We start from the raw sequence: 16,362 nt of genomic DNA, 5'->3' as shown, positions 1-16,362 counted from the left end.
CCTTCTTCATCGAATGTTTTTCTATACACATTATAAACAACACCTCTTGCTTGTGATCGCAGCGGCTTTTTCGACATTTTCGAAGATTTTTTAGACAAAATCCTAAAAATTATTCATCAATTGCAAAGAAGACAAATAATTTGACAACCAATTTGATAGTTGTCAAATAAAATTGCCATATGAAAATCTTTTATTTCGTAAATATAAATATGCCATCAGATTCTGGTAGACCTATAGTGATGAAGGAAAATACGTGTGGAAAATCATTGAGATATACATATATGGAGACGACACCGCCTACATCACTTATGTTCCGCTCAACATACGCCACATGACGTATGTTGAGCGGTTTTTTTTAATGGTTTTAAAGTGAAACGCATCAAATATGCCTTCGTGTGTGTTACGATATTGCACAAATAATACAAATAATACGGAAATGTGCAAAGGAATAACTTTCATCGGTAAGAACCTAACTAGATAATAATTTTTAAAACTTAGAGCAAAAAAATGGCGCACAGATTTTGTTCGTGGTGTCTACTCCTAAGCGTATAGTAATATTATCTCAATGTGGAAAATACAGAATTCATAGAGTGTAGAAGATTTGACGTATTCACGACGTTTTATTTCAAATTGACATTTGGCATGGCGTTGACAATTTGACATAAAAATTTGACAGTTTATGTTAGTGCCAGTGGCTTGATATTTGGTTTGCTGCAGGAAAGGTGGAAATTTTCTTTGAAAAAAGATATTTTGAATAGGTTTCGTATTTATATTAGTTTATAGTCCACATAAGTTGTGTTTAGCAACTTAATTCAAGTTTTTTATGAGCATTAAACAAATCACACAAAACACAGCTGTGTGAAGAAAAAAAATCATACCTATCGAATTTGTTTGTTGTTTTAATAGATAAAAAATTGCTTGAAAAGATGACGGATTCCAAAGCCTTAGTTATGGCTCCTTCAAATGGACTTCACGATAAATCTAAAGAGCTTCAAAAAGAAATTCTTATGGAAAAACTCAGATCCAAAACATCTCAATTTAAAAATCTTAGTGAAACTTCCAAAGCTGTTAGGATGGCTCTTTTGGTAAGAATTTTGTTGATAGTGTATAATTTTCTTGAATTTTTAGTAAATTAATAGAATTAATTAATTATAAAATCCTTATAACAATATTGTTCTAAATAAACTACCTTATTGATGCTATACATAAAATAATATAAATTTTGCAGGACAAGCGCTGGGCGGTAGATTCAGCTGATCGCATGATCCTACAAAAATGTTTAGATAGTTTGCAGCATTGTATCAAAGTCACATCTCTACAGAGTTTAATTGAGAGACTGGAATGCTTGTCACGGCAGCAAGAGTAAGTGGTCCTACATACCTTAAATAAAAAACTCATTTAAAGTAATTATACCATGTCTACCTTCTATGTTTCTAGTTCTGTTTTCTTGAGTTTATTATGTAACTGTATTGATAAAATATTGAATTAAGTCTAACTTATTCAGTTTAAATAGTGTCAATTTACTAAATCTTTTTGTTTTGTTTAACCTTTGTGAGTATCCAAATTTAAAACATTTCCATTCTTTATCTTAAAACCTACATGAATGATTTTATTTTAGGTTAAAGTTTGTTGTTGGTACATCTGGGGTGAATCTTTTCATATCTTCTGATATGTTTTACTTGGAAATACTAGTGGAATCTTGTGGATCAGTGAAAGATGTTAAGATACATCATGAAGGCAAGGTAAATATTTAATTTAAGTGTTTCTAATTTCTTTAGCTATAAGTTTTAAATCTATAAGGTTGAATTGATAAATCCAGAAGTCAGAAGTGTGTGAATGAGTGCTGATGCAATATGCCTCGTTATTTTTTCACATAAAATTGGGGCTCAACATTATTCTGAGGAATAAGAATTGTGAGAATATTTTTAATAACATATTTTGTGTGGTCTATCCTTTATTGTGTAAAAACACATTGTTTTTGTTATTTAAAATGAAGAAAGCTTACAAATTTCAAATGTTATGCCTAGTACTTATGAAGTGTTGTTAAAACAAATGATATTTTAATAATAAAATTGATTGACTTTTTAGATTGAACAACAAAGCTGTGAAGAGTTAGTACAGTGTATTGCCAGAGGTGACTTTGCAGACTTCACAGCACATCTAGAAGGACTAACGGCTGTATATCAATTGAACGCTGAAAAGAAGGTAACTTGGCATGTCAAAATAATAAAAATTTATAAAATGTCATCTTCCATGCTTCAATTGAAGTTATATTTACTGCATTTCCTATAGAAATTAAAATATAGTGAGGTTGCATTTATTTTAGATAAAATGTAAAGCATTCAGTGCACTCCAGAGTTTAGAAGAGGATTTATGTACAATGAGACAGTTGCAAAGTTTCATAAAAGACCCATGGACCCAGGTACATAAGAGTCCTATTGGCTTTCTTCAAAGGAGAAGAGGAGGTAAGCATTTGTTTGTATACTAAATGCAAATAAAATATTAAGTTAAAATTTATCATTCTTTTCCGTTTTCATAATGAAAAGATCCTATAGAATTATTGCACAAATAAAGCAATGATAATAATAGAGGAATCATTAATTATGTTCCCATAAAGTGTCCCCATATGGTATTTTTATATTCATTATTTTACTGTTAAATCAAATTATTCACATATTTTCCCATTTCATTGTTGCAATCTTAAATTATTGTTTCACTTCCAGGGCACGCAATGCGTCTCACGTATTTCGTATCTCCATATGAGTTACTAGACAAAGACAAAGGTCTACAACCGCTAACACCAGAGTTGATAACTGAAGGGCGACCACCCGCGTCCAATGGCTTTACGTCCCTCTCGGCAACTGCACGAACACCTATAGGACAATCAGCTCTAGTGCTGCTAGAGGGGTCTACGGCTAGTAAATTACAATTGGTGCCGATTATTTCAACGGCGCAGAGAGCTGGGAAAGGGTAAGTGGTATTAATAGATTTTGGATTGGAAAACTGATTATTAAAAAAAATATAAAGTACATACCAAATTTTTATTCTACTTTGGCCAATTTGGGATTACATGAAATACAAAAATCAACAATTCATTTTTGGTTTTACATATATCAAGCATGTTATTATATGACTTTATGAACATTTTATAATTGTTTGTTTTGCAGTGGTCCAGTATACGCGCAACTAGTGCCACAAAACAGCGCAATGTTACCAGCTTGCTTTACGCTCAAGTTATCCCAGCCTATGCCTCTGTGTGCGGGCTTGGCTAAACTCATACATGCTACTACTGAGGTAAGAAAATCGTTAGTTTAATGTAGAATTTAACATGATAAAAATGTATACGGGTTGATTTTAATCTATCTTAATTTATATTCTTACAACTTATTTGTGTTTTCAAAAGGTCGAAATATCTGGAGATTGGGCGAATCCGAAGCCAATGCTTGGTCTGATCGCACAGCAGGCTTATAACAATCTAGTACCTGGAAAAATTATAGAGTTGAATCTTAGTAAAGGACTTTTTGTGGTAAGTTACTTTTTTTGAAATATAATATTTATATTTATTTTATGCCATTTTATAAAAAGTTCAACACATCCTACATTTTGTGTTTTTTTGTTTTCTTCTTTCGCGTGTTATTCATCCTTAAAATAAATGTTTATCTATCTATGATTTTCTATATCAAATCATTTTAAAACATTGTAAATTTAAAAATATTTTTCAAAAAATTAGTAGTGTGGCCGTTTAAAATATTAAAATGCCCTATTATATGAGGTTCTATATGGACAATTATTCTGCAGAAACTCCCCGACCAATGGCAGTGCTACTTCCTGTGCGAGCGGCGCGGTCTGGGCGGGTGCGTGGTGTCGAGCGTGCCGTTCACGCACCCGTCGCACGTGCCGCAGCTGCTGGCGGCGCTCCGGCAGCAGGCGCTGTTCAACACGCTCGTCGCCTCCTGCGTGCGGGCGCAGACTAAACAAGGTCCGCTAATGATCTGATTTATTTTAAACCCAAACATTTATTTATTCAATTAGTCTTCGTTTATAAGCGCTTTTGATTTCGTCAAAATAGAGTAAAATTTAACATCGGTTCGGAAAGCAGTTTCTACAGAGAAGAACCTCCTTTAAAAGATCATTGTCAACATGTTTGCAGGTACTGGCAGTGGTCACAGAGAAGATGTTCCCAGTTAATAAACAAGACTTAATATGAATTTCAATAGTTTATGTTAGATTTTTCGAAACTTTTTAGTACATGTTTGCTGACTGGAAGCTTTTTTTCACATGTAGTCATCACCCACCAAATCAAACTAAACATTGTCACTTAATATTTTTATCGTATGGTTTATTTAAGTAAAAAGTAGGGTAGAAATTAAATTAATCAAGTTTTTCTTGTGAATATTATTTAAAAATCCGTCGTATTCCATAGCGGTGGACCTAGAGAACGTGCTAATGTTCGAAGTGAGCGCGCTGTCATGGCAACACATCTCGATATCGCTGGAGCACCCGCTGGACGAGAGCATGGCGACGGTGGAGCTGGACCTGGGCGAGCCGGCAACGCCGCGCGCCGCCGTGTGCGCGCTCAACTCGCCGCCGCGCGAACACGTCGACGAGTACATCAGCAAGGTGCTGCAGAAGAGCCACTCGATACCCGTCACTCTAAGGTAAGCAATGACGATGGGAACTGAGATGATTCTATTAGATATATATTAGAAAATTTAACTTGAATTTTTTTTATGTTACTGTTGTGGCAACACTGTACTTTGTCTGTGGTTTTTTTCTTCTTGTACGCGGTGTATAATGTGTAAGGCAATAGGCAATGGGCTTCTGGAAACAATATAAATAAGTTTAAGTAATCGCTGTTTTCATTTAACTTTAACTTAATAGATTCATTCAGCGACTACGAGATGCGATTGGACAAATAGCTAAATCTTACAAATGTCAATTTTGACAAATTATATAATATTGTGCTACGTTTACACGATCTAAGAATGATGAAGTAAAATAAGTATGGTCAAGTTGCTTAATATTTTAGTTTAATTTTTTAAAGTAAATTTTTGTAACAGGTTATTTTAGTAATAATGAAGTATTGTTTAATAATTGAAGGTCGATTGTCATACTTGGATCGACATGAAGATTGATCGAGAATACTCCTTTTATTTTATAATTAAAGAACTTCCGCTTTTTAACACTTTATTAACGGTTAATGAATGTATCTGTCACTCGACCATATATTAATTATCCGTACACAGATCATTGATAAAAATATGGGAGCGCGAAGCGGCGGCGAAGCACATGAACGGCGGCTACTCCGGGTTGGAGTCAAATTTTAGCTGCGGCCTGGGGGGCATCGACCCCGGCGGCGACGTGAAGCACGAGCCGGCGCCGCACGCGCGCGCGCTCTACCCCTCCTCCGTGTCGCACCCGCACCAGGGGGGTGAGCGATTATATTTTTGTACATAAACAAAAAAAAACGATAATTCAATCGTAATATCGCTCATCGAAAAATAATTATTTACGTTCACGTTACGGAAAGCAGATTTTGCAGAGAAGAACCTCTTTTTTTAAAGATCATTGTCATCACGTTTGCAATTATCGGCAGTGATTTGATCTCAGATTAATTTGTTCTCCCAGACCCGTCAAAATATACCGGTACACGGTGGAGATGTGCCTAATTTAAAAGAAAAAGACTACTATCTAGTTTGACAGAAATTTGTATACGACCTTTTAACAGACAGATAAACTAACAAAACATTAAAATTTACCAAACAACCACTATTTATATTTCCGTACTGAAATGTACTATCAGTCTACCCAGAGATGCAGTTTTATTGAATTGGATCAAACCGAGCGTCATATTATATACTTTTATTTTTACTTTAACAGGTACATACCTTTCCGAGCAACAGCATCACTTATCTATGATGTGCCAAGATGCTGGCACTGGAGAATCGAAATCTCAATTATCTGATGACCGAAAACCGAAGAAACGTAAATCCGATACGGGATTGTGGTCAGCGTCGCAAAAGAAAGGGAAGCCCGGTATCGGTGATTTAGGCGACTCCGATAGTGAGAGTGACAATTCTGAAGGTTATGGAAATGAAGATGATAATACTATGAATAGTAATTCTACAAATGATGATATCGAAGGTCAGGAGTCATCGGTCTCTCAGAATGAATTCGCGTCAGATCTCGAACTATCTGCGATGGACACGGCTGACGCGCTCGGTGGACCAGAGAACAGAACTTCATCTGATATGGATAACTCGAACGATGGAGATGTTGAAGATATAATCAGGTATTTAAATACTTTTATTCACGTAAATGAAAAAAGAAATCTCGAATATCATAATATAACAATAATCAATATTATTTTTACAGGAATTCTTTTCATAAGTCTGAGCACAAAAGGCAAAAGCTGAAAAACAAAGAAGCTGAGGTGCGTAGAAGTACATCTTCTTTGCTTTTAGATCTCACTGATGGTAAATCGTATATGCCATCGTCCGTGAGTATTACTCCGATTTCTTCCAACTCTTCAAATCAGCCCAGTTCTGGATCTTCAAATTTAACTTCAATGCTTTGTCTCGATAGGAGACCTGGCATCGAAATAATTCCAATAACAGCCGCTCCGCCCGCCGCTTTGCCGAGCTCTATTACAATAACTCCAATAACATCGTCTCAAATGAAGTCGATGGATGATCGCATACGATCGGAGAAGAAATCGAGCAAGTCTGAAGAACGAAGTAAAGAGAAGAAAAAGAAACGGCGCCGAGACGATTCCATGGGACCACCAGAAAAAGTTCCACCCAAACAAGATCCTTTAACAAAACCTGTTTCTGTTAGTATCAAACCGACTGACGGCTCACCCATGCGATCGACTTCCCCAAACTCGATTTTAAGAAAATTTAGTCCTAGTCCTACTCACGGCAGATCAGTTTCAATTACTAAATCGCCAAGTCCTAATACAGTAAAGGGTATGGGAAAACCCTCCGGGACATCGAGTCATCACAACAGCCCTAGACATTCTCCAGTACAAAGCAGTCCAAAACATTTACCTGGGTATTCTAGTCCAAAAAACCACAGTATTTCTTCCCCTAAACATAGTTCCTCTGGATCTGGAAAACCAAGTATGTCAACTTTAAAGTCTGCAACCAGTGGGTCACCCTCAGGTAAATCCGGTACAACGGGTTATGATCTTACAAAAAAGATATCTAAAGACTGCTATGGCTCCACGTCTTTGACTTCTAGAGACAAAGAGAAAAAACATTCTGGTCTATCTTTTTCTAGTTCCGGTAGAAGCAGTCCAAAACTAAAAAACCCAATGAAATTGAAACAACTTGAAATAACACCAGTTTCATGTGACAGCCCCGTAACTGAACCGTTAATTTCACCACCTAATATCGAAGTAAATAAATCAAATGCACCAAGCCAAGCTCGAAATAGAAAAGGATCTCTTAGTGCCGTTATAGACAAATTGAAGTCCGCACAGCATTGCGGTACCGATTCTGATATCGGGAGCGCTAAAACGAGCTCAAGTAGTAGCAACAAATTTAATGATGTAAAAAATAACGCGACATCTAGTAATTTAAAAGTGAGTGAAAGTAAAAACCAAGAGTATATGGTAAAGCCGAGTTTAGATGGTATGAAAATTACAATTAACAAAACAAGGTCGAAAGAATCATCTAGTAGTAATTCGAAAATAAATTATTCTGGATCCAGTAAGCAATCATCACCTCAGCTTACACCGCCGAGCCAAGGCTCCCCTAAAACTCACACAGGCTTAAAACCAGGTGTTATAAGTGGCCCGGCATCTAAAAAAACTCAAGTTATGCAATCATCTAAATCCGGTTCATTGACACCAGGATCCACACCACCTAAAGCCAATATGAGTCCCTCCGAATCTTCTAGCTCTAGCAGTACTACTGCTGCATCTAAAGTGCCTTATTCTAAATCTTCAAGTAGCAACACGTCTGGAATAAATTTATCGAAATCTGGTTCTAAGTCAAGTTCAGGATCTCCAAAAAGCAGTAGTTCCGATCTTGCCAAAATCATTCGTGATAGAGAACGAGAAAAAGCTCGAACTAAACTAATGAATAATTCTGAGAAATCTATATTTTCCTCAAAATCTGAACGACATTCTAGTCCCAGTGGTTCACGAGACGATGTCGATGGTGATAGATTTAAAAGTTCAGCAAAAGACGCTAGTTTCTTAGTCGAAGGATTGATAAAACCATTAGACACCAGTAAGTTTCAAATACCGAAGCTGAAGAATCAAAACACTCCTGACAAAAACAGCCCAGTATCGCAATACGACAGCCGCTCAATGGTAAATGACTTTAGTAGATCGGTGGACCAAAACAAATATCCCTTTCCACACTTTGATAGTCCAAATAGAGGCTCTGACCCAATGCAGAAATCTGGCTATCCACTAAATGTACCGAAGCCTCTTTTAAACATGGGAGGTGTAAGCCCTAAAACATTAGGAAACAAAACCGACCCATCAGAGTTTGCCAAGGTTTTGTCTGATAGCTTAGGAAAAGGCGAAAGTCCCCAAAGAAGTAAAGAAGATCCAAAAGATGCTTATTCTGGATCATATCCTCTAATGCCTCTGGATTTTAAAACAGATATGGCAAAGGGGTTTCCTGCTCCAAAGGGAAGCTCTGAAGACAGAAAAGGTGCTGATTCGTGTATGAAACCACCGGTTAGCGGTTCCGTGCCGCGTAGTGGTGCAACTACTCCCCAAGAGGCGGCTGAAATGCTTTTAGATTTCTCATCATCGTCGGGTAGTAAAGTGTCAGGTATGGTGGCCGTCCGACCCGTGTACCCAGCCTCTCCTGCGCTCTTACAGCTTGCAAAAAGTCCGGCCCCGTCCCCTTTAGTAGCGGCGTCGCCCCATTCTAACTCTCCTTGCATCACTGATGATGAGTTAATGGATGAAGCTCTCGTAGGACCAGGTAAATGAGAAAATATCTCAAGCAAATAAGGATACAAAAAAAATTGTACGTATTAAAATTATAAATATAAGTGTAGTATAGGTAACTCTATTAGTAAGGAAAGACAAGAAAATGTTTATTTATTTTACTAAAAACCAAACTGCTGTAATCAAATATTATTTTATCATACTGTTTTTGTGTAATGTAACTGGCCAAAATACAAATAATATTTAAACGATTATTTTGTGTAAAGTATTACTAACATACTATAACACTATAGTTATATGTGTATAAGTCAGTTAAATGCTCTTGTTCTAAATAATATTTATAACCTTTATTTATACATGCTTAGTTTGAGGGATATCTTATTATTTCATTTTATATTAAGTACATGTAACCATATTCTATTACGACTTACATAATATGGCATTTTAAGCATGTTTTAGTACCTTTGACTTAATCTAATTTAATCCTAACTATTTTATACATTTTTAAATTAGCTGGGTTCTGAGAAATTTATTGAGTGTAGTGCTTTGGGAAGAATTTTGATTTATAATAAATTTATGAAGACGTAGATACGTCCAATTTGTCTTATTTTGACGCAAACTTGAAAACTTTAACCAGCATAAAAATATATTTCCTATGTATTTGTGGGCCCACCAGGAGTTTACCGAATTGTTTTAAATATGTATATAGATAATTATTTTAGAATAAGTATATTCTAATAATAATGTAAAAATGGTTAAGACATTTATGTTTATACCTTAGGATGGTTGAAATAAACGTGATCCATTCATTCTTATATTTTTTTATTTATATAAAAATAAACCTAGTAAATAATGTAGCTTAAAAATTAATAATAAAAATATCTGAGAGAGCTAGGGCGGTAAAACCTGTAGTAATAATACGGGTAAAAGGGTTGATATCTCCTATAAGGATTCCTCAAGAAATTTCTGCGTAATCCGTATCGCTTTTGTGGTTTTTGTCTCCTTTTAATGATGGGGATGGGCACAAATCCAGCTGCAGTATCCATTATTTCACTCGGATCTCTATTAACGACGTCATTGTATAAAATTTCTTCATCAGCTATTGCCACCTCGTCTAAATCAACTTCGGATGTTTCAGGAATCAAAGTATTTAACGGTGTTTGAATATTTTCTTCAATAACGATGTCCATGGTTGCGTCAACATTTGATACCAAATTATACGATTCGCTGCTTGAATTGAATTCGTCAGCCTTTTGTTCCAAATCACTATTGACCAAATTTATTTCCTCTATTGGTTCTGGTTCATTGTTTTCAGTTTGTATTAAATTAAAAATATCTGCATTTTCAGTAGTTGAACTTGCGTATGCGGTAAGCCACAATGCCACGGAGAAAATTACTTGCGCCTTCATTTTTACTACAAATTGAAATAAAAATATTATTTATTTATTTTATTTATTTATAATTCTTTATTGAACAAAATATGAGAAAACAATAGTATGCAAAAAGAAGTAGAAATACAAAAGCATAATTTGCCCAAAAGGCGGCCTTATTGCTAAACAGCAATCTCTACCAGGCAACCTGGCGGGAGAGGAAATGCAAGAAGATTATGGGATAGTGCAAAAATACAAACAAAGTATTAATGCAAAAACAACAAAAATAAATATATAATTATATAAACATACACCTACATAAAAATAAACAAATACAATATCATAGATACAATACTACAAATACATATAATATTAAATATATATATATATATATACATATATACACATATATACCTATACATACACATACTAAATAAAAGAAAAATAAAAATAAAACTCAAATAAATATAATGAATAAAACAATGATTGGCTTCAGAAGGCAAACAGGAAAGCAAGGGAAAAAAAAAGAATATGTAGTAACAGAAATGAGTATGAAAGCTACTGTTGGGATAGGTAATAGTCTTTAAGTAGCTTTTTAAAGGAGGAGAGTGATTGTGCACGTCTGATATTTTCAGGTAACGCATTCCACAGCTGAATAGCGCGCACTGTGTAGGAATTATTAAAAAAGTTAGAACTACGGATAGGAGTACTTAATAATAACAGATTAGTAGATCGAAGCGAGATAGAATGATTAGAACTTAAATAATTGAATTTATCTTTTAAGTACGGCGGAGTCTTAGGGCTAAATAGTATACAGTATAAGAGATGAAGCACGTGAGTATCCCGGCGATAACGAATAGGAAGCCAGTTTAACCTTTTCCTGAACTCTGAAACATGGTCAAACTTGCGTAAACCGTAAATGAATCTTATGCAGAAATTTTGAAGCTTCTCAAGGGTGTCCAGTTGATATTCATAAATATCAGGATAGCAGGAATCGGAAAAATCGAGGAGAGGAAGGAGAAGAGATTGTGCCAACGTAATTTTGGTAGAGATTGGAAGAAAGTTCCGTAAGCGCCGTAACGAAAATGCAGATGAAAATACCCTTTTTTGCACTTGTTTGATTTGCTCGTCCCAAGAAAAGGTTTGATCGAGCGTCAAGCCTAAATTTTTAACCTGAGTGGAATAAGGGACAAGTACATCATCAACGATAACATTAGGTAAATTGGTCCAGTCAATTTTTGAGACTAATTGCCTACTTCCGAATATAATAGCTTTAGTTTTTGTTGGATTAACTGTTAAACCATAGTTCTTGCACCACTTGACAATGGTTGCAAGATCCCTATTAACTTTTTATTCTATACTATTCCCTATTAGCTTTGAGGTAACTGACAAATTTACGAGACATCCAAGGTATATATATTGGGAAAACTAGGTCGGTAGGTTGAAGAAAGGTGTTAATTTTTCTCGTATTGAAATAAGCTATTAGAACTAAATAATGTAGATCATAACAATGCTTTTATGAGACATATTGATTTCACACTGACTCAGGGGTTGCTTTTGTAGGGCAGTAGGACATCCTCGATTTAAACATTAGAGTTTTTAATACTTTAAAAATTACTTTTATCTGGTGAATATATATAAGATTCCAAAATCTGAATTGGTTTATTTACTAGAAACTAACACCGAAAATGCTTTATTGTTCTTTAAAACAAATTAATCGCCTAGAGTCCCATACTAATTTTAAAGTGACTTAAACAAAACTTACATATCTGTCTGGACATCTGGGTCTATACGCTTGGTACATTCTTCCCTGGTTTTGATTGTTCCTTCTCTCAGCTCGGGCCTTCTCGCGTCTCTCCTTCAATCTTCTCATAGCAAATCGAGGTAAGAACTGAAATTCAGCTGTTTCCATCATTTCGTCGGATGCCTCAGCCACATTTTTGCCATCGACGGGCTTTGCTTGTATTTGCGAACCAAACATAAAAATGGAAAACACTATCAAGAAAATTATTTTCATAAAAGAAGCCATGACGAACGGAGATGATTAGTTAAATTATTTCCAACGGAATTATAACGGTGATATGGATATGAATGCTAATCTTTATATGACCTTCGTAGGATTTTGCATCCAGCTTTATATGATACTACTGTTCCGGTGACACACATGTATGCATTTGTTTACAATACGGATGTTTTAAGAAATGTAACGGGTCATAAAGCTGCTTCCAAGTATCACTTCTACGCCGGGTGTATTTATAGTCAAGTCTTGTTTTAGGGTCATACTTAGTTATTTATTTATTTGCGGCATACGCCAAACCATACATATATAAAACTTAATTCTAAACTTATCACTATGTCCTTAGTTCTAGGTACCTACCTCTTACATTCTTCACCTATCATTCCCATCCCTGACACAAACAATCCTGGTGCAGAAATGAGTTCAGCAGTGAAAGCATAGTTATGTGTGTTAATAAAATAAGTTAAAAAGCAGAATATAAATTTTAGAACTAATTAACAGATATTGCGTCCAATTCAATTACAGACAATCAATTGCTAATCTATTACGTATACTCCCTTAATATTAATTTTAAAATTAATTCGTAAAAAATCGGAATCGAGAGATCTTGTAAGCACTATGAGATTACATTATTAAATTTCAAAGAAAGCTTCTCCTTGCAAAATATATAACACCAACTCACACCATCCAACGCATAAATAAAGAGTACCTACCTATATTCCCTATCCCAATATGCATGGACATAAAACATAACTTATATATAATACTAGCTGCTCCGCGCGGTTTCACCCCCGTAGCTCCACTCCTGTTGGTCGTAGCGTGATGATATAATATAGCCTATAGCCTTCCTCGATAAATGAGCTATCTAACACCGAAAGAATTTTTCAAATCGGATCAGTAGTTCCCGAGATTAGCGCGTTCAAACAAACAAACAAACAAACTCTTCAGCTTTATAATAATTAAGTATAGATTTAGACCATACTATAAATTAATCCTTATATGGTTTACGTATTTCAGTAACCGTAACACAGTGACTCATTTCAACGATAAAGTTGGAATAAACATAACTCGCTATTATAGCATCAATTTCCGCGAAAAGCCATCTTAGAACGGTAATAATAATAATAGTCACTTCATCTGTTCATGATGTAAACAAATATACTGTCAATTCTTTAAATATTTGTGTATTGTCGAAGAAAATTATAAAATGCCTTTTTAATGCCTTAAGCCAGTCTTGGGCTTTCAAAAAGCGACAATCGATCACTGCACTGCCTTTGATTCAAATTTTATTGGTTCAGTGAACCATTTTTAATGAAATTGGTTTAGGTGTGAAACCTGAACCAAGTTTAGGCATGAAAGCCTAACTGACAGGGACTTTTTTTTGTATATATGTACATATAATATCTGTAAGGATTACAAATTTACAAATTAAAAAATAACTAACATATCATCAAATTCACATAACTACCTAAAAGTGTAACAAATATGAAATATCAAATAACCCACTAAAAATATTAGTTAACTATAATTATTAAAAAAATAATACCACGTATCTCGATAACTTTTTTATTGTGTCATCGAGATACGTGAAATTCCATCAACGTAAGTCCCCGTAAAAGATAAGTAATAACTTTATTACTTATATATTATACTATTATTTTTTTAATAATTATAGTTAACTAATGTTTTAGTGGGTTATTTCATATTTGTTACACTTTTAGGTAGTTATGTGAATTTGATGATATGTTAGTTATTTTTTAAATGTGTCTGGCTAGATGTAAGAACCATGAAAACTGTCCGGCTCTTAAGGTAACATCTTTTTATAGGTCCCCAAGTAACATAGTAGGTATATAAAATTTAGCTTTTAAACTATAATGAAAGTTAGGTACAATTTTACACACCTTTAACTACTACCTGTTTCCTGCCAAAGTAACCACAACCCAGACTTGATAATCGCTAGTCGTTCTTATCTGTATCGGAGACATATACAGAGAAACTTTCAACTTTCCTAAAGAAAGGAATGTCTGGCCGTCGTGGGCTCTTGATCTATAAGAATCTAATTAAAACAGATAATTACTGCATATCATTTATTATTAGATAATCATGTTAATGTACGTGGCAGTTTGGTACTGTATTTGTATGCGTGGTTGTCTGTTTGCTTATAGGCTACCTGAAGTCTCTAAAATGCTTAGTAGATATAAGGCCCGCTGTATGTCCAATAACAATAAGACTTGTTCTTCACCACAAAAAGTCTTATAAAAACAACGCCAAAAAACGTCTGCCATTGTATTATTACATGGATTCCTTTACCTATTATCATAGCTCAGCGGGTATAATTATTCTAAACCTTGAACTAAATCGTCGTCCTTTTTTTCCAAATCCAAAAGATCCCTTCTTCGGCTTCACCTCTTGATCCGATATTAGGACTAAAAAGAAATATAATCCGTCACTCAGTCGTTATGAAGCTCTTCTGCTGATGTAAGAATTTATAACAAAAAATAAATGCCCTCCTCATTACAAAGTTAGATAGTAGGTAGTAAATAGTAATAAGAATCCATATTATCCATACTAATATTATAAATGCGAAAGTAACTCTGTCTGTCTGTCTGTTACTCAATCACGCCTAAACTACTGAACCAATTTGCATGAAATTTGGTATGGACATATTTTGATACCCGAGAAAGGACATAGGCTACATTTTATTGCGAAATATGTACCACGGGCGAAGCCGGGGCGGACCACTAGTATTATATATATAGGTACAGAATTAAAATATTTTCAACGCATATGGTATACAGGCAACATTATTAACCTCCAATGAAATCAGGTAATATCTCCAAAAATAAAGTATTGTTCATCCGCAGTTAAGGAAGTCTTTGTTTAAAATACCGACATTGACAATATCACATAACAACCTTGCTCGACAAAAATTACCAAAAAACAGCTCGTGAAAGGTCAAAAGATTCGCTTGAGTATTTTATCCTTATCCAAATGGAGAGGTTATAATATTAGTAATATTTTCGTTCTCGAAATGACAATTAGTATCGACTATAAAACCAAGAGGATTTTTTTTTTTTTCAAAATATGTAAGTGTAGTTTCTACTCTATGTTTTACGAGCAAAGTTTTAGTTACACGTTATATTATTAAAGTATTTTATTGCAAGGGGCATTATATTTATTTGATCCGTATATTAAAGTGTTTAGAATGGAACGTTCGAACTAACTAAAGTTTAAAGTTGAATGCCTTGTTGATTATAAATATTGTATTTGTATATATAAGAAATTCAAATGTCAGGTAGGTATAGGTAATAGGATTGTGTCACGGCCCCTCTTCCCTTTATTCTTCTTTTTTAGAAAGTCGGTTTAGTTTTACATTTCATTTACGAGAATTTTATTTTTCATGTCTCAAGAATAAAGATACATTTATTTTTAAAGAGTTATGTTCTAATTCCATATAGTATAGAGAGTAGCTGATATATTCTTATTTGGGTTGCTGGGTATTTCGTAGAAATTGGGATTTAAAGCCGTATTTATTCCTTATTTATCATAATGCTTAGTCTTTATGTGCATATCTGTGCTGTATAAATTAAAATGAATATGGATCAACTACATTTTAAGAGTGGGTATAAAGTACCTATATCCATAATTATATGTAGTCTCTCAATACGCAATAATTTTTCGCTTATTATAATGAGGTAGGTAAGTATTCATATGGATTTAAAATATGAATGTAAACACCATACAAATTCTACATATTCAAACGTGTTGTAAAACAAGAATCACTGTAAAAACAACAACAAGTGTTGTTTACTGTTTATTTCCTGTGTACACCTCTCTGGAGAAAAATCTACGAGTCAGTATTTAGTCACGCAGACAGATTAAATTAACTAGTCACATAATAGAACATTAATATAAGACAGCATGAGATACATCATACAGCATATAAAAATGTATTATAAGAATGAACTTTCTCACGAGATGATGATTACAAAATTTAGAAGAGGGTTTTATATCATGGGATTCATGGGTACACAGAGTCATGGGTATAAAAAGTTTATCGA

General features: G+C 34.4%; 2 protein-coding genes across 2 annotated transcripts; one reads left to right on the top strand and one right to left on the bottom strand.

Moving 5' to 3' along the window:
- The first annotated feature begins 689 nt into the window (after positions 1-689).
- Positions 690-9,741, top strand: LOC149483301 (mediator of RNA polymerase II transcription subunit 1-like). Its single transcript, XM_089702296.1, has 13 exons — positions 690-1,085; positions 1,229-1,362; positions 1,619-1,742; positions 2,089-2,205; positions 2,327-2,465; positions 2,724-2,970; positions 3,168-3,294; positions 3,404-3,526; positions 3,799-3,979; positions 4,424-4,658; positions 5,247-5,431; positions 5,881-6,292; positions 6,376-9,741. The coding sequence occupies exons 1-13, from the start codon at positions 927-929 to the stop codon at positions 8,954-8,956; spliced, it is 4,764 nt and encodes a 1,587-aa protein (XP_089558422.1). The 5' UTR covers positions 690-926; the 3' UTR covers positions 8,957-9,741.
- LOC149483300 (uncharacterized) lies at positions 9,720-12,597 on the bottom strand. The gene is made up of 2 exons (XM_089702297.1): positions 12,050-12,597; positions 9,720-10,328 (listed from the first exon to the last, which is right to left on the bottom strand). Exons 1-2 carry the CDS (start codon positions 12,063-12,065, stop codon positions 9,781-9,783), a joined length of 564 nt encoding a protein of 187 aa, XP_089558423.1. The 5' UTR covers positions 12,066-12,597; the 3' UTR covers positions 9,720-9,780.
- Between the last annotated feature and the right edge of the window lie 3,765 nt (positions 12,598-16,362).

This window comes from Colias philodice, chromosome 13, assembly GCF_061535455.1.
Source record: "Colias philodice isolate Cphi_HAF_F1 chromosome 13, ilColPhil1 Martin Lab GWU primary, whole genome shotgun sequence".
NCBI lineage: Eukaryota > Metazoa > Arthropoda > Insecta > Lepidoptera > Pieridae > Colias > Colias philodice.
This window is presented reverse-complemented; position numbering and strand designations above follow the sequence as displayed.